The 18,018-nt window shown below is 48.9% G+C and overlaps 1 protein-coding gene across 1 annotated transcript; it reads right to left on the bottom strand.

Annotated features, from left to right (window-relative positions):
- Positions 1-196: 196 nt before the first annotated feature.
- si:dkeyp-97a10.3 (uncharacterized) lies at positions 197-16,794 on the bottom strand (the record flags this gene model as incomplete). The annotated part of the gene is made up of 9 exons (XM_061255958.1): positions 16,596-16,794; positions 13,536-13,599; positions 13,204-13,268; positions 11,069-11,416; positions 8,135-8,401; positions 5,863-6,150; positions 5,036-5,140; positions 2,749-2,810; positions 197-1,837 (listed from the first exon to the last, which is right to left on the bottom strand). Coding segments are annotated over exons 3-9 (2,757 nt in total), but the record flags the coding sequence as incomplete, so codon positions are not given.
- Between the last annotated feature and the right edge of the window lie 1,224 nt (positions 16,795-18,018).

Below are 18,018 nucleotides of genomic sequence, written 5' to 3'. Positions count from 1 at the left end.
TTTGGAACTGGGCCAGGGGGATGACGGGAGGGGGCGTGGGGGGGCGGCGGGCGGGGATGGGGGCGTGCGGAGCGGCCAGGGGGGCGGGAGCGACGTTCGGGGGCCGGGGCTGGGCCCCCGGGTTCCCCAAGGCTGCGGCTGTCTGGTGGTTGCGGGTCTGGAAGGTTTGGGCGCGGGCCGTGTGCGTCTGCAGAGCGGCCTGGGTGAGGGGGCTGGGGTCCGGAGGGGCCTGAGCGACGGGCGCCGGGCCCCGCGGCACGTCTCCCTGCTGCTGCGGGGCCCGAGTCGTCTGCGGCGGCCCCTGCCGCGGTGCATTGTGGGTAGCAGCCTGGGCGTGGCCAGTTGGCTGCTGGTCGGGCCTCCGGACGGCCTGGCTCTGCGGGTCCTGCCACGGTGCATTGTGGGTAGCAGCCTGGGCGTGCTGCTGGTCGGGCCTCCGGACGGCCCGGTTCTGCGGGTCCTGGCCGTCAGGGGCGAGACGGTCCGGCTCGTTGTACGGCGGGGGAGGGGAGGGGTCGCGGTGTGGGGGCGCGGCGCGGGCGCGCGTCCCGGGGCTCCGCTCGGCGGCCCGGGGTCTGTGTCGTCCGTCGTCGTGGGCGGAGTCCGGCGCGGGTCTCCTGTCGCCCGAGCGACCGCGGCGCCGGGAGTCCGTGTCTCTGTCGGCAGACGTGTCCGAATCGCCCTGGAAGCCGTGATTGGGGTACGCCGGGGTGCCTTGTAGGCGGTCCCAGGGCATTTGGGAGCGCCCGGGGTCACGACGGTCACGTGACACATCCCTTTCCCCCCCGGGGTCACGCCGGTCACGTGACACATCCCTGTCCCCTCCGGGGTCACGACGGTCACGTGACACATCCCTGTCCCCCCCGGGGTCACGACGGTCACGTGACACATCCCTTTCCCCCCCGGGGTCACGACGGTCACGTGACACATCCCTGTCCCCCCCGGGGTCACGCCGGTCACGTGACACATCCCTGTCCCCCCCGGGGTCACGCCGGTCACGTGACACATCCCTGTCCCCCCCGGGGTCACGACGGTCACGTGACACATCCCTGTCCCCCCCGGGGTCACGACGGTCACGTGACACATCCCTGTCCCCCCCGGGGTCACGCCGGTCACGTGACACATCCCTGTCCCCCCCGGGGTCATGGCTCCGCCTCCCGCCAGGGGCCGGATTCACGGGGTGGGTGTATCCGGTCTGAATCAGATCCTCGGCGCTCCTGTGATTCCGATGACCTCTCGGGGTCCTGTCTGCAGGATATGACTCGCCCGTCTGTATAAGAGGAGTCCTGTCCGTGTGACCAAACTGAGGCGTATTGTTAGGGTTTTGCTGGTTATTGTGTTGTCCTGTGTGATTCCAGTTTTGGTTATTGTGTTGTTGCGGGTGGCTATTGTGCAGGTCAGTGTGTTGTAGTGCGTGTGGGTCCTGTTGGCCTCCATTTGGATATGTGTTTAGATTCACGTGGACAGTGTGGGGCTGTGTGTTGCTGGTCTGCTGATTTGGCAGTGTGTTGAGGTTCAAGTGGACAGTGGGGGGCAGGGCACCGGAGTGCGTCTGCCCCGTCTGTATGAGCAAGTTTGGGTTCTGTCGGCCATTTTGCGGGAACGCGTTGGGGTTCTGCCAGCCATTTTGTTGCAACGTGTTAGCGTTGACCGGCGGATACGCGTTGCCGTTCAGTTGGCCGTTGTGTGGAAACGCATTGCCGTTGCCTTGGTGATGAGGCTGGAGTGTGTTGAAGTTGGGCGGGAGTGCGTAGTCGGCTTGGTGGAGTGCGTTTAGGTTGTGTAGCTGGTGGTTGCTGGGGTGACTGTGTCCCAAGGGTGGGGCATGATTACGAGGCTGAGAGAGAGAGAGGGAGAGATAGAGAGAGATGGGGAGAGAGGGAGAAAGGTTTTGTTTTGTTATGACAAGTACAAATATGCATGTCTGTTATATCCATCCATCCATCCATCCATTATCTTAACCCGCTTATCCTGAACAGGGTCGCAGGGGGGCTGGAGCCCATCCCAGCATACATTGGGCGAAAGGCAGGAATACACCCTGGACAGGTCGCCAGTCCATCGCAGGGTACACACGCCATTCACTCACACACTCATACCTATGGGCAATTTAGACTCTCCAATCAGCCTGACCTGCATGTCTTTGGACTGTGGGAGGAAACCGGAGTACCCGGAGGAAACCCACGCAGACACGGGGAGAACATGCAAACTCCGCACAGAGAGGCCCCGGCCGATGGGGATTCGAACCCAGGACCTCCTGTGAGGCGGCTGTGCTACCCACTGCACCATCCGTGCCGCCAGCTGTCTGTTATATGTCAATCTTAATATTTATTTGATTACATTTATGTTTGTAATTATTTTTGATTTATAATTATGCTTTGGCATAATTGTGTGACAGAGAGTGTGTGTGTTTGTGAGAGAGAGAGAGAGAGAGAGAGAGAGAGAACAATAGTGTTGGTATTTGTTAACCACAGTTAGTAGGTATAGCTATACAAACAGGCAGCTATGTATGATATCATATCTGCAGTATGTGATGGTTCACATTGCCATCGTGTCATGGTTTTATGGCTACAGTAAATTCTCTCTTCTTTACTTTTTTACAGAATAATCTCTGTCGTTCCTCGTCATTCCCACTGCTATGGCATCACCATGCCGACAGGTTGTCATGCCGACGAGAGCAGCATAAATACATATTGAGAGCGTGAGATGTAACGTCGCTGGTGTGGACGGGAGAGTAAAACAGTCTCTTACGTGGTGCCGAGGGTCCTCCTCCGGTTTGGGATGTCCTGTAGCCTGTCTGAGCCGCCGGTCTACTGTCACATGACACGACATATTAAGCACATAAACAGCATCTTCCATAGAAATATTACATACATTCATTCATTCATTCATTCATTATCCTAACCCGCTTATCCTGAACAGGGTCGCAGGGGGGCTGGAGCCTATCCCAGCATACATTGGGTGAAAGGCGGGAATACACCCATGTCTTTGGACCGTGGGAGGAAACCGGAGTACCCGGAGGAAACCCACGCAGACACGGGGAGAACATGCAAACTCCGCACAGAGAGGCCCCGGCCGACGGGGATTTGAACCCAGGACCTCCTCGCTGTGAGGCGGCAGTGCTACCCACTGCACCGTCCATGCCGCCCATATCACATACATGCACAAAGATTTTAAGCACATGAACAGCACCATATTTCATAGCTACTGCTCATCATCAAACATCACACACATGCACCATGTATGAGATTTCTTTCATATCAACTCCATTAAATATCACACACACACGCGCGCGCACAACGTATCAAGCATGTTAATACGGTCAATTACACAACAGTTAGCTCTGGCCTCGTATTGCGATTGGCTGAGAGCCATTACAAGGAGCGCCATTGTCTCATGACAAATCCTCATTACCAATCCCGTTTGTTCACTTTCGGTTGACTCATTGTGTCAAAGATGTCATAAACCTGTAACGTAGCAACACTTCAGAAGCTCCGAGCTCTGTTGCGCTGTTAAAACAGATGATAATAAACTGCTTCGAATCTGAGTGACTATCATTGCTTATAATGGTGCCCTTGACTTTGACACATTGACACATTAATTGTGGTCCTCCTGTTGGCACATGCCAATAACAGACTGCAATCAAAAGCCTAACATGAAGACTAGACGCTGAAATGTTAATATGGTCAATTACACAACAGTTAGCTCTGGCCTCGTATTGCGATTGGCTGAGAGCCATTACAAGGAGCGCCATTGTCTCATGACAAATCCTCATTACCAATCCCGTTTGTTCACTTTCGGTTGACTCATTGTGTCGAAGATGTCATAAACCTGTAACGCAGCAACACTTCAGAAGCTCCAAGCTCTGTTGTGCTGTTAAAACAGATGATAATAAACTGCTTCGAATCTGAGTGACTGTATCATTGCTTATCATGGTGTCCTTGACTTTGACACATTGGCGTAATTGTGGTCTTCCTGTTGGCACATGCCAATAACAGACTCCGAATGCAACCAAAAGCCTAACATGAAGACTAGACGCTGAAAGCTTTCTTATACCTGCACTAAGGAGGCAATTGGGTACACCTGACTAATCGGCTGAGACGCCAACTGTCCAATTATTTCTGGTCCCGTAAATTAAAGGGGACAGTCTGCACCTTAACCCCATATTCATTGTTTCATTTTAAATCCGACGTGCTGCACCGCAGAGCCAAAGGAGGGGGAGAGAAAGGGAAACAGATATTGTGCCAGATGACTATGAACAACAGAGTGACAATTAGAACAGGTTAAAGCAATAGTTAGAGTGACAGTTAAGCCCAGGTGACAAATACAAGCCGAGACAAGACTGGAGAAACCTCGGAACGCCAAAGCGTTGAGTAAACAAAGGAACGACAATCCCATGACGACCCAAGTTAACTGTAACGTACGATCCATCGTCGATTGTTCTGAATCTCTCTCTAGGCTTAAGACTTTGACGCGCTCGTTTTTTTTCAAAATGCCAGCCGTCGAGAGCCGAGGTTCTAAAACCGGACGGTCCACACCAAAAAAAAAAAAAAAAACTTTCTTCCAAAGACTGTTTCTAAAAACTCGTCTGGTCTCGACTGCTTGGGCTGGAGGATGGCCCTCAGAGGGACGGTGGGGATGGCCTTCAGAGGGACGGTGGGGATGGCCTTCAGGGGGACGGTGAGGATGGCCTTCAGGGGGACGGTGAGGATGGCCTTCAGGGGGACGGTGGGGATGGCCTTCAGAGGGACAGTGGGGATGGCCTTCAGAGGGACGGTGGGGATGGCCTTCAGGGGGACGGTGGGGATGGCCTTCAGGGGGACAGTGGGGATGGCCTTCAGGGGGACAGTGGGGATGGCCTTCAGAGGGACGGTGGGGATGGCCTTCAGGGGGACAGTGGGGATGGCCTTCAGGGGGACAGTGGGGATGGCCTTCAGGGGGACAGTGGGGATGGCCTTCAGAGGGACAGTGGGGATGGCCTTCAGAGGGACGGTGGGGATGGCCTTCAGAGGGACAGTGGGGACGACGCGTGGCCTACCTTTGCGCCAGCGCACCAGCAGGAAGATGGCGATGATGATCAAGATGAGCGCCAGAACGCAGCCAATCACGATCCCCGCCACGGCACCGCCGCTGAGACACGTGTCTGGGCCGCAGAGGAGAGAGAGGAGGAGGAGGGGGAGGAAGAAGAGAGAGAGAGAGAGAGAGAGAGAGAGAGAGAGAGAGAGGGAGAGAGGGATGGAGAGGAGGAGGACGAACGAGAGCAGTGAGGAGGAAAGAGGGAGAACAAGAGCGGGGAGAGGGCAAGAGAAAAAGAGATGAAAAAGGGGCAATAATTTAGAAGGAACACAGAAGGAGAGGGCAAGAGGGGAGAGAGACAGAAGGGAAGGGGAAAAAGGAGTGGTGGGGCAAGGGAGTGGGTGAGCGGATGAGAAAGAAAAAAAACAGAGAGAAGGAGAGACTCGTTGAACTGTTTTTTCTTTTTTTTTTTTTTTGGTCTCTACGTGTAAAGCCTTTATCAGAGCTGCTCTGAAGCCCGCTGTGAGCTGAGGGCTATGAGCTGTGAGCTGTGAGCTGAGCTGAGAGCTGAGGGCTGAGCTGAGGGCTGTGAGCTGTGAGCTGAGGGCTGAGGGCTGAGGAGAGGGCTGAGGGCTGAGCTGAGGGCTGTGAGCTGTGAGCTGAGGGCTGAGGGCTGTGAGCTGAGGGCTGAGGGCTGAGCTGTGAGCTGAGGGCTGTGAGCTGTGAGCTGAGGGCTGAGGGCTGAGCTGTGAGCTGAGGGCTGTGAGCTGTGAGCTGAGGGCTGAGGGCTGTGAGCTGTGAGCTGAGGGCTGGGGGCTGGGGAGAGGGAGAGACGGGGGCGTGACTCACTGACAACAGCCACGTCCGTCCCCTGTGCCGACGTCCGCCCGGTGACGGTGTTCCTCGCCGTGCACACGTAGCGGCCGCTCTGATTGGTGGAGAAGGTCTGGATGCTCAGCACGCCGCCGTCCGGTTGGTCGGGCGCCACCGGCACGCCGCCGTTTTGCCACGTGAACAGGGCGGGGGGCACGGATTCGGACGTGCAGGTGAGACGCACCGTCTGGCCAACCACCGCCTCGCCACCCCCAACGCAGTCCGCCTGCAGCCCCCGCTGCAAAACAGGGGTGTCCGGCCCGTCTGGACAGGGGCGCAGACCAGAGGTCACGTTACATTAATGGCATTTTGACAGACACTCTTATCCAGAGCAACGTACAGTCAATTAGACTAAGCAGGAGACAATCCTCCCCTGGAGCAATGCAGGGTTAAGGGCCTTGCTCAAGGGCCCAAACGGCTGTGCGGATCTTATTGGGGCTACACCGGGGATCGAACCGCCGACCTTGCGGGTCCCAGTCATGTACCTTAACCACAGGCTGAATCAACATTACCTTTTGTCTCTCATACAGAGAAACTGTCACAAGGACCAATCACAGGGGAAGGTGGGGAGATGAGAGAGACTCAGAACAAAATACGAAACAAGCAAATGAGGTAGAGAGCTTCCCACTTGATCTTTTCGGTTTCTTTGAAGGTTCAACTTAACTTCCCCCATGAAGACAAGCCAGAGAACCTTTTTTTATTTTATTTTGAGAGTGACATTTTTGAGAGCATTTGGGAAGAAATCAGGCCATGAAGGGAACACTTCAGTAACATCCTCTGGCCTGCTAAAAGTCAGTACCTCAATTAAGGCTGGATGGTAGTAGGGAGGTCCTGGAGAATCTTTCACTTCCACGTTTGGAAAGTCAAGTTCATTAAAATTGAAAAGGGCAGACGAACAAAAAATATTTGATCTTTCTCATGCAGCTAGGGCACCCAGTGGCAAAATGTAGTGTATTAATTTATTTAACAGGGACCCTGTACAACATCGTTGCACCAGAGTTTAGCCAATCAGTTCATTTGTGTTTGTGTCTGTCGACCCTACGGTATTCTGGCTAGAGGAAGCCAGAATACTGTCCCTGAACAGATATATCATGAAAAATAACATATGTTTTATTGTTTGTGTGTGTGTGTGTGTGTGTGTGTGAGATTTCCCACACAGGCATTAATAATGTATTATTAATAGCACATTCATACATGAAAAAGCACTTGTTTTTATGATGCAAAATTCCATAAAAAGGTTGTTGCAGATCCATGTAAATATCCCCATGTACACATTACGGAAATCAAGGCTTCCACACTAGAGCCTGCAGATATCAAACTATGTTTTCAAATGTACAGTGAAATGACGGAGCAAATATACTTTTCTTTAAAAATAGCTGTTAACAGGAACTACAGGACTAGTAGGAATCAGGGATAGGAAAACAATCATAATTATTTATCTTTGTAAGAACACAAGTGAGGGTGTTTAGTGCGTTGGGAAAGTGTGGGGTTAGTCAGGGGGGCGTGGTGAATACTGGGGTGCAGTCTGTTTTTGGGTTGTGGTTTGTAGGGACGTTTTTTTTTTTGGGTGTGATCTGATGAAGGGGTGGTGTTTGAGTTGTGATCGGACAGAACAGTTTTTGGGTTGAGGTTGGATGACAGGGACAGTTTTTGGGGTTGCAGTTGGATGACGGGAGGGTTCTTGGGGTTGCGGTCTAACAACAGGATGGTTTTTGTGGTTGTGGTTGGATGGGACAGTTTTTGGGGTTCCAGTTTTACGATGGGACAGTTTTTGGGGTTGAGGTCTGATGGGACAGTTTTTGGGGTTGTGGTTGGATGACAGGATGTTTTTGGGGGTTTTGGTTTTACGACCGGACAGTTTTTGGGGTTGAGGTCTGACAGGATGTTTGTGGGGGTTGTGGTTGGATGACAGGTTGTTTTTGGGGGTTTTGGTTTGACGACAGGATGGTTTTTGGGGTTGCGGTTGGATGGGACAGTTTTTGGGGTTGAGGTCTGATGGGATGGTTTTTGGGGTTGCGGTCTGATGGGACGGTTTTTGGGGTTGCGGTCTGATGGGACGGTTTTTGGGGTTGAGGTCTGATGGGATGGTTTTTGGGGTTGCGGTTGGATGGGACAGTTTTTGGGGTTGAGGTCTGATGGGACGGTTTTTGGGGTTGCGGTTGGATGGGACAGTTTTTGGAGTTGCGGTCTGATGGGACGGTTTTTGGGGTTGCGGTCTGATGACGGGACGGTGGGCCGGGTCACTCACAGAACACGGTCAGGCGTGCGGTGGTGGTCTCCGCGCTCACGGGGTTGCTGACGGTGCATGAGTAGTCGCCGGCATCGTCCCGTCGGGCGGGGTTGATCACCAGGGACCCCCCCGAGATGGTCACCCGGGAGTCTGGGGTGAGGGCCACGCCCCCCTTTCCCCAAATCACCGTGATGTCCGTCCCACGAGACCAGCTGCACCGCAGGGACACGTTTCCGCTCTCCATGGCAACGGAGGGGACGGAGAGACGCACACCTTGCACCGCATCTGAGAGAGGGAGAGGGAGAGAGAGAGAGGGAGAGAGAGAGAGAGAGAGAGGGGGAGAGGGGGGAGAGAGGGAGAGAGAGAGAGAGAGAGGGAGGGAGAGAGAGGGAAGGGGAGAGGGGGGAGAGAGGGAGAGAGAGAGAGGGAGAGAGAGGGAGGGGGAGAGGGGAGGAGAGAGGGAGAGGAAGAGAGAGTGACCCCATTTACCAAGGTCGTTTTGAACAGGTAAACAAGCATACCTGGCCTACACATATTGTCTCATGCTTGACAATTAGTGTAACAAACAAGCTTATATATTGCTAATGCTCCTCAAGGAAGAGAAATCAGCAGAGTGGCATTGCAAAGATTAGACAATTTACGGGAAATGAAAAAATGAAACGAAAAACCACAGCTTTGTGTCTCTCAAAATAGTCCCAATAAAGGTGAAATCAAACTTAAAAAAAACTAAAGGACAACTGAACCTTTGCAAAAACCAGGGATGAAAATGTAAAAATGTCTGTTAAGCTGTCAGACAAACAGGCCAGGCTCTATGCACACCAAACGCTGTGAAACACCAGGCCCAGAAAACTCAACAACGTGTAAAATCCAGCCAGTAGCAACCTTCAGAAAAAAATAATAATACATAATGTCCAGTTCCTCACAACAAAACCAAGTGGTCACACCACAAAGCTTGGTGGTGACATCTATACATTCAAAGTCAAAGTGCGCTTCTTCTAAACACCCATGAGAAAACGAGTTACATCTTCTCCCACGGCTTCATTCTTTCACTTTCCCTTCGGCTGCCGCGCGTCCCTCTCCATCACTGTTGCACCAGCGGGTTGCCGCTTCAATCCCCCGCCCGGGCTGTGTCGAAGTGTCCCTGAGCAAGACACCCAACCCCCAAATGCTCCTGATGAGCTGGTCGGCGCCTTGCATGGCAGCCAATCGCCGTCGGTGTGTGAGTGTGTGTATGAATGGGTGAATGAGAAGCATCAATTGTACAGCACTTTGGATAAAGGCGCTATATGAATGCCAACCATTTACCAAGGTCGTTTTGAACAGGTGAACAAGCATACCTGGCCTACACATATTGTCTCATGCTTGACAATTAGTGTAACAAACAAGCTTATATATTGCTAATGCTCCTCAAGGAAGAGAAATCAGCAGTGGCATTGCAAAGATTAGACAATTTATGGGAAATGAAAAAATGAAACGAAAAACCACACCGCTTTGTGTCTCTCAAAATAGTCCCAATAAAGGTGAAATCAAACTTAAAAAAAACTATAAGACAACTGAACCTTTGCAAAAACCAGGGATGAAAATGTAAAAATGTCTGTTAAGCTGTCAGACAAACAGGCCAGGCTCTATGCACACCAAACGCTGTGAAACACCAGGCCCAGAAAACTCAACAACGTGCAAAATCCAGCCAGTAGCAACCTTCAGAAAAAAAAAAAAATACATAATGTCCTGATCCTCACAACAAAACCAAGTGGTCACACCACAAAGCGTGGTGGTGACATCTATACGTTCAAAGTCAAAGTGTGCTTCTTCTAAACACCTGTGAGAAAACGAGTTACATCTTCTCCCACGGCTTAATTCTTTCACTTTCCCTTCGGCTGCCGCGCGTCCCTCTCCATCACTGTTGCACCACAGTGATGCGGACGCCAAGACGTGAGAGACCTACACCCCCGCCAAAGGCCTGGAAGCCTCAGCAGATCATATCTTCACCCACGTCACTCCACCTGCACGTCAGGGGCGACGTGGCTCAGGCAGTAAGAGCAGTCGTCTCATTGGCTCAGGCAGTAAGAGCAGTCGTCTCATTGGCTCAGGCGGTAAGAGCAGTCGTCTCATTGGCTCAGGCAGTAAGAGCAGTCGCCTGGCAGTCGGAGGGTTGCCGGTTCAATCCCCCCGCCCGGGCTGTGTCGAAGTGTCCCTGAGCAAGACACCCAACCCCCTAAATGCTCCTGATGAGCTGGTCGGCGCCTTGCATGGCAGCCAATCGCCGTCGGTGTGTGAGTGTGTGTATGAATGGGTGAATGAGAAGCATCAATTGTACAGCGCTTTGGATAAATGCCAACCATTTACCAAGGTCATTTTGAACAGGTAAACAAGCATACCTGGCCTACACATATTGTCTCATGCTTGACAATTAGTGTAACAAACAAGCTTAAATATTGCTAATGCTCTGCAAGGAAGAGAAATCAGCAGTGGCATTGCAAAGATTAAACAATTTATGGGAAATTAAATAACAGACAGTAATGATTCATATTTATTCAAAATACTGATGAGTACCCTCCCTCTCTCTCTCTCTTTCTCTCTCTCCCCCTCTCTATCCCTCTCTCTCTCCCTCCCTCCCTCCCTCTCTGTTTCTCTCCCCCTCCCGTCCAAATCTCCCCCTCCCTCCCTCCCTCCCTCTTTCTTTTTCTCTGCCCCTCTCCATCCCTCTCTCTCTCCCTCCCTCTCTCTCTCTCTCTCTCTCTCTCCCCCCATCTCTCCCGCCTTCCCTCCCTCTTTCTTTTTTTCTCCCCCTCGCCATCCCTCTCTCTCTCTCTCTCTCCCCCCCTCCCTCCCTCCCTCTTTCTTTTTCTCTGCCCCTCTCCATCCCTCTCTCCCTCCCTCTCTCTCTCCCTCCCTCTCTCTCTCTCTCTCTCTCCCCCCCTCCATCTCTCCCGCCTTCCCTCCCTCGCTCACCGAACACGCGGAGCTGTACGGAGCGGGCGTTGGGCCCCTGGCCGGTGGTGGCGACGGGCACGACGGTGACGGTGTAGTTGCCGGTGTCTCGGAGCTGCGTGGCGGCGATGCGCAGCTGAGAGGCGCTGATGGTGAGCCGGCCCTGGTACTGAGCCACCGGGTTTATCACCGGCCCGTTAGACACCCACAGCCCCAGCGTCTCTCCGCCGGGGGACACCCAGGTCATGGACAGCACCTGCGGAATCGTCACCGCCGTCATCACCGCCTCCGTGCCGGACACGGCCAGCACCGGGGCGGTCTGGAACTGGATGGGGACAGGGTCCTGGGAGCGGACGGCCAGGGGCAGCACTGGGGAGGGACAGATTACTGGTTAATACCGGTCACGTGGTTGATTGGGGGTGTGGCTAATACAGGTCACATGGTTGATTGGGGGTGTGGTTAATACAGGTCACATGGTTGATTGGGGGTGTGGTTAATACAGGTCACATGGTTGATTGGGGGTGTGGTTAATACAGGACACAAGGTTGATATTGGGGGTGTGGTTAATACAGGTCACATGGTTGATTGGAGGTGTGGTTAATACAGGTCACAAGGTTGATATTGGGGGTGTGGTTAATACAGGTCACATGGTTGACTGGGGTGTGGTTAATGCAGGTCACATGGTTGATTGGGGGTGTGGTTAATATAGATAGCATGGTGGATTAGCATATCCACAGTAAAGAGACAGATTGCCCAGTCACACTGTGCCATTTTGGATTCCTATGTTTACGGACTGAAACTGGACAGCTTTGTGGCAACGATTCCCAAACCGTCTGAACCTCCAATGCACTCAATAGGAGCATGCGCTGTCACATAGCTGCGCTCGTTTTCAATGCTCAGGTAATTTAAATCAATGTGGACCGGCATGTGAAAACCATCATGGGAAAAAGGCAGTGAAAAGGCACTGGAACTGCATACCAGTGCTTGTACCTTCCCAGTGAAAACACGGTTTCAATGCACCAAACCATTCTTTTTACATTACATTACATTACATTACATTAATGGCATATGGCAGACAGACTTATCCAAAGCGACATACAGTTGATTAGACTAAGCAGGAGACAATCCTCCCCTGGAGCAATGCAGGGTTAAGGGCCTTGCTCAAGGGCCCAACGGCTGTGCGGATATCATTGTTGCTACACCGGGATTAGAACCACCGACCTTGCGGGTCCCAGTCATTTTCCTTAACCACTACGCTACAGGCCGGCCGTTCTTTTAACCAGAAAGTCTAAAAACAAAAGTTTTTTTAGCATGACTCAGTAGGAAAGGTGGAGCACATGAAGACAAACAAACTGCACAGTTGTAGCAGATAAAACACAGCGTTGAACTTTGAACACGGTGCTGGTTTTATCAGAATTTTTTCTTCCCTTCTGTTGCTCTGTAAAGCGTCTTTGTGACAGTCTTCTGTGAAAAGCGATACAAAAATTAAAATAGAATTGAATCGGATCAACAAAAAAAAAAAAAAAGCTCTATACACGGTAATGCATAGTGAAAATAAAGGAAATGTAATCATGTAATTATTCTATTTTTCGGCTTCTGCTATTTTTTATGTAACCAGGCATTTGAGGTGTACATACACACACACACACACACACACACACATGCGCGCGCACACGCACACACACACACACGCACGCGCAAGCACACACACACACGTACACACACACACACACACACACACACACCGGTGGGAAAACAGACAGTTACAGAAAGGGACCTTTCCTACTCCACACCCCTTCACATCCACGCACCTCTAGCATCAGCCAGCGCGGGAATGTGGTTCAGCCACATTTCGCTTGGTCCTGCGCTGTTGCACCCTGCCACTCCTGTCACAGGATTTTTATTCTTACTTTGTTGCGTTCGTTTTAGGGCTAGAAATAAAACACTCACGCATTACAGCCTAAACTCTACCTCTGACGCTGACAGCGTGAGATCATACCCATTCTGAGGCCATTCAGTTTAACAGCGGGAGGAGAGGGGGAACTGGAGGACAGGAAGGGGGGGGGGAGGGCAGGAAGAGAGGAGGGGGCAAGAGAGAGGAAGGAGTTTGGGATGGCAGGGTCGGGTGACAGTAGGAGATTTGGGGAGTAGCTTACCAGCTGACACGATCACGGCAACAACAGGAAGCAGGTGCCTGTTCATTTCCTCTGTTTCAGGCAGCCTGGACAGGAATAAAACAACAAAAAAAACTAAACATGGATTTAAAATCACAACATGGAATGCAGGATAAACATCGCTAGACAAAGCTGTGAAGTGTTGAAGTGTGTGAGCAGAGAATGGAACGCACACTGGAAAAGAGAGGCCTGTGTTTGGTAAAAAAAAAAAAACAAGAAACAGACTCGCAAGCATGGCCCACGTTTACAATTATCTACTCAAGTTTATATATTAAACACAAACAGTGTGGATACTGTAATACACAGACACTTACCAAGTAGCTCCCTCTTGCTCCTCATGATACTGTTTTGTTCCCCCAGCTTCTTTGTATCTCTTTGCTGAGGGAAGATTTTTTCGAGCAGTTCGTGTGAGAAAGCGATGCTCTGCTTCACTTCCTTATTCTCCCACTCACCTGTCCATACACAACACCTGACAACTTAAAGGGGAAACCCGGTCTTTGTGGGTCCCACCTATAAGTTTGATGCGCTCTTAAAAGGGAAAAAATGGAGCGCCTTTGATTTTCGTTCCTTACTTCCTGTGCCTGTCCTGTTTTCATAAGGCTATGTTGTGTGTATGGTACGTAGTATTTTTTTAATAAGAGCTGTCTGAAAACAAGGGAAATGGACTTTATATTTGGGAGTTATTTCCGACAGTTTATATTGTATCATGGACTTCAAGAGTTTCTGCCACTCGTTAAATTATCATTGTCATTTTTGGGCTTACTATTTTTATGACAAGGCTAAATTTCGAATTTCAAAGATTTATGTGTTCGGTTGCCTTACAGCCTAGTGACTAGTGACCCGAGCCCCACATTACTCCAGGGGGGATTGGCTCCTGCTTAATCTAAGCAACTGTAAGTCGCTTTGGATAAAAGCTAAATATTGTAATTATACAGCCAACGTATCAAAGTTTGGTCCGGATTAACTGGAAAGCCTCTGTGTCTACTGCTGGAATTGATTAATTTATAGTCACTGAGTTTCTCTCTGTGTCAGAAGCGGTTAGACTGTAAAAACGTGTTTTGAAACAGAAGGCACTCGGGACCTGTCTAGTGACTTGTGAATATGCACCTGGTCTTTTATCGGGTCACGTGTGTAGTGCTGCAACAGGGCTACCCAACCCATCATGCATCATGCAGCTGCTGGGAACACACAATAGACCAGAAAATCATAACCAATCGAACCGAACAATGTCACGTCCTGTCATTATGTTATACAACATTACATTACAGTCACCGGGCAACCATTTAAAATGCTAGACGTTTTAGCGTATTGTTACCATTGACTTAGCATTGAAATGGTTGCTGAAATAACCTACTAAACTGGAGCCAACCGCAGAGGCATGAGTGAGTGGCCTGTAGCATAGTGGTTAAGGTAAAGGACTGGGACACGCAAGGTCGGTGGTTCTAATCCCGGTGTGGCCACAATAAGATCTGCCTGGCTGTTGGGCCCTTGAGCAAGGCCCTTAACCCTGCATTGCTCCAGGGGAGGATTGTCTCCTGCTTAGTCTAATCAGCTGTACGTCACTCTGGATAAGAGCGTCTGCCAAATGCCAATAATGTAATAATGTAATAATGTACTGATCTGCAGCTTCACCAGCATTGGCCGGGTGGGAGGTGGTTGCTGGGAGACAGAAGGGCTCTGGCAGGGTTGGGGCAGGTTGTGGGCAGACCACAGGGCTGTGACTCATTGGGCTAGATCTTTATCGGTCTGACTCTGCACCGATCGGCACGGACCTTCTGGGTAAAGTGCAACGGAGACTAAACCTCAATTTTCTGTCTGCCATCTGCACCTATCCCCCATTTCCCCCACAATGCTCCCCTAATATCTAATACTGTGATTAGACTAAGCAGGAGACAATCCTCCCCTGGAGCAATGCAGGGTTAAGGGCCTTGCTCAACGGCTGTGCGGATCTTATTGTGGCTACATTGGGATTAGAACCACCAACCTTGCGTGTCCCAGCCATTTACCTTAACCACTACGCTACAGGCCACCTTGTTATTCCTCCGAAATTACTGATTGTACATTTAACCGTAATATATCACAGTAAAATGTTGTATCCAGCATTTCATGGTGACATCAATGCAGTCTTGGCCATCCCTTGTGATAAGAAAACAAATTACAGTGAAAGTCCACCACGCTGCATTGTGGGATATGGTGTCATCTGGGACAAGACACGATATGGTGAGTATTACAGTTTTTTACAATCGTTTTCACACTTGTCTCAATACCATGTCCAATTTTTCAAAACAATGAACACATTCACCATATCATTAGACTATGTGAACTAAACTGTGTATACTTTTGCATTGCTTTGATACAAAAGGCATTTAATCACCACTTCTTCCAAAATTCATGAATACCTCTCTCAGTCAGTGTTCACTACCAGCAAAAGTCTGTACAAATACAGAAAATTTTGCAGACATTTAGATACTGAGAGATTTAGATACTAAATATGTTGCATTTTGACAGACAAATGAAACTATATGCTTGAAATACGTCAGACAGATCATCCTGATTTTAGCAGAAAGTTTATTCAGTTTATTCAGTTTTTTTTGTTTTTGTTTGCAGCCTTGTTACCATCTACACAGTTACATTTACATTTTACATTTTTGTCATTTGGCAGGTGCTTTTAATCCAAAGCGATTTACAAGTGCAAGACATAAGCGTACTTTATCTAATATCTAAGCGTTTAGATCCTCTGTGCTGTTATTTTTACCTGTATTGGGCAGGAGGTTGTCATTCATTATGTTTTGTCCCCCCTGTCCCCCCCTAAATCTACATTATAGCCGCTTATCGCACGCTCTGCTCACGCCCTGTTAAGGTTCTTCGACGTACAGCAACCAGCTGACGGATATAGGACGGCATAAATTAATAATAAGTTCTCATGACGCGTTTTTACAGGCTCCTGTTTGCCATTCCGGGAGACTGACTGCTGGCTGCCGCTTCATCTTAAAGTACGCTTAAAATAATCTTTTTAATGAAAAAAGAAAAGAAAGACATCTTTTTACTTTAGCAGACGCTCTTATCCAGAAATTACGTTTTTAGAAATTTAGGCTGTTTTTTAAGAAATTCAGGTTCATCATTACATTGTACATTTCTAGCAGAAGTTAAGGTTGGAAACAGTCAGTGGCGGTGCTTCTTCCAGTAAGTTTGCTTTCATGCTGTTTTTAGTGTTGGGAACGTTTGTACATCAAAGTGCGCCTATTATATATTGCTATTATGGCTGAGGGTGATGTAGATTGTATTACATTTGATGTTATTTAAACCTGACACACAGTTTTTGCTGGTATTTGGTGGGGTTACGATTATTAGTTAATTAATTAATTCACTCTCACCTCGATGTTGGTCCAGTTTTAAATCGGCAAATGCCGCTGTTCAACATCACCAAACAAACATAAACAGAACGTCATCTCCCGCTATTCACAGCACGTACAGACAAACGATTCCGTTACTAAATCCTTCAGCATAGATTTGAAAACTTCAAGCGTAATCAGGTTTTTGAGTTTCATTTTTTTTTTTTTCAAAAGAGCATTCCAGGAAACCGGGGAATCCGCCCTTCTGTGCGGGCAAAAGTGGTCTGCGACAGATCAAAATCCTGCGAACGTTGAAAACATTGCTTCACGGTATATATATAGAAATAAGAAGGGGGTAGACCTAGAATAGGTTTATATATCAAGGCATACCAGTGACAGATTAGGCCAACCAACCGTAATATATGAAGTACAGTGATGAGTTGAAGTATAACAGAATAATTTATCCTTCAAGCAAGTCATCTTCAATACTAAAATGTCTGAAATGTTTAAAAAGACTCTGGGTCTGTATGGATTTACTTTTTGCCAGGAAAAGTAAATAAATCTATATATATATATATATATATATATATATATATATATATATATATATATATATATATCCTTCAAGGCTAAATGTGAAGAGGACATTTTAATTCAAGGAACTCCCACAACATCTCCTCAGACACGTTACACTCTAAATTCAGGAGCAATTCGATCTTGAACCTATAACAGGATGTGATTTAACCAACAAAGAGTGATCTGCACATATTCTTGTACAGTCACTATCTCTCATATCATGTCAAGCCAGAGTTGTCTTTTAGTGGAATGTTGTTTTGTAACATTCTCCTGAGCTGCATACCAGTGACAGATTAGGCCAACCAACCGTAATATATGAAGTACAGTGATGAGTTGAAGTATAACAGAATATTTTATCCTTCAAGCAAGTCATCTTCAATACTAAAATGTCTGAAATGTTTAAAAAGACTCTGGGTCTGTATGGATTTACTTTTTGCCAGGAAAAGTAAATAAATCTATATATATATATATATATATATATATATATATATATATATATATATATTTATCCTTCAAGGCTAAATGTGAAGAGGACATTTTAATTCAAGGAACTCCCACAACATCTCCTCAGACACGTTACACTCTAAATTCAGGAGCAATTCGATCTTGAACCTATAACAGGATGTGATTTAACCAACAAAGAGTGATCTGCACATATTCTTGTACAGTCACTATCTCTCATATCATGTCAAGCCAGAGTTGTCTTTTAGTGGAATGTTGTTTTGTAACATTCTCCTGAGCTGCATACCAGTGACAGATTAGGCCAACCAACCGTAATATATGAAGTACAGTGATGAGTTGAAGTATAACAGAATATTTTATCCTTCAAGCAAGTCATCTTCAATACTAAAATGTCTGAAATGTTTAAAAAGACTCTGGGTCTGTATGG

This window comes from Conger conger, chromosome 1, assembly GCF_963514075.1.
Source record: "Conger conger chromosome 1, fConCon1.1, whole genome shotgun sequence".
Classification (NCBI taxonomy): Eukaryota; Metazoa; Chordata; class Actinopteri; order Anguilliformes; family Congridae; genus Conger; species Conger conger.
The sequence above is the reverse complement of the archived record's forward strand: the minus strand, read 5'-3'. Positions and strand labels throughout refer to the sequence as shown.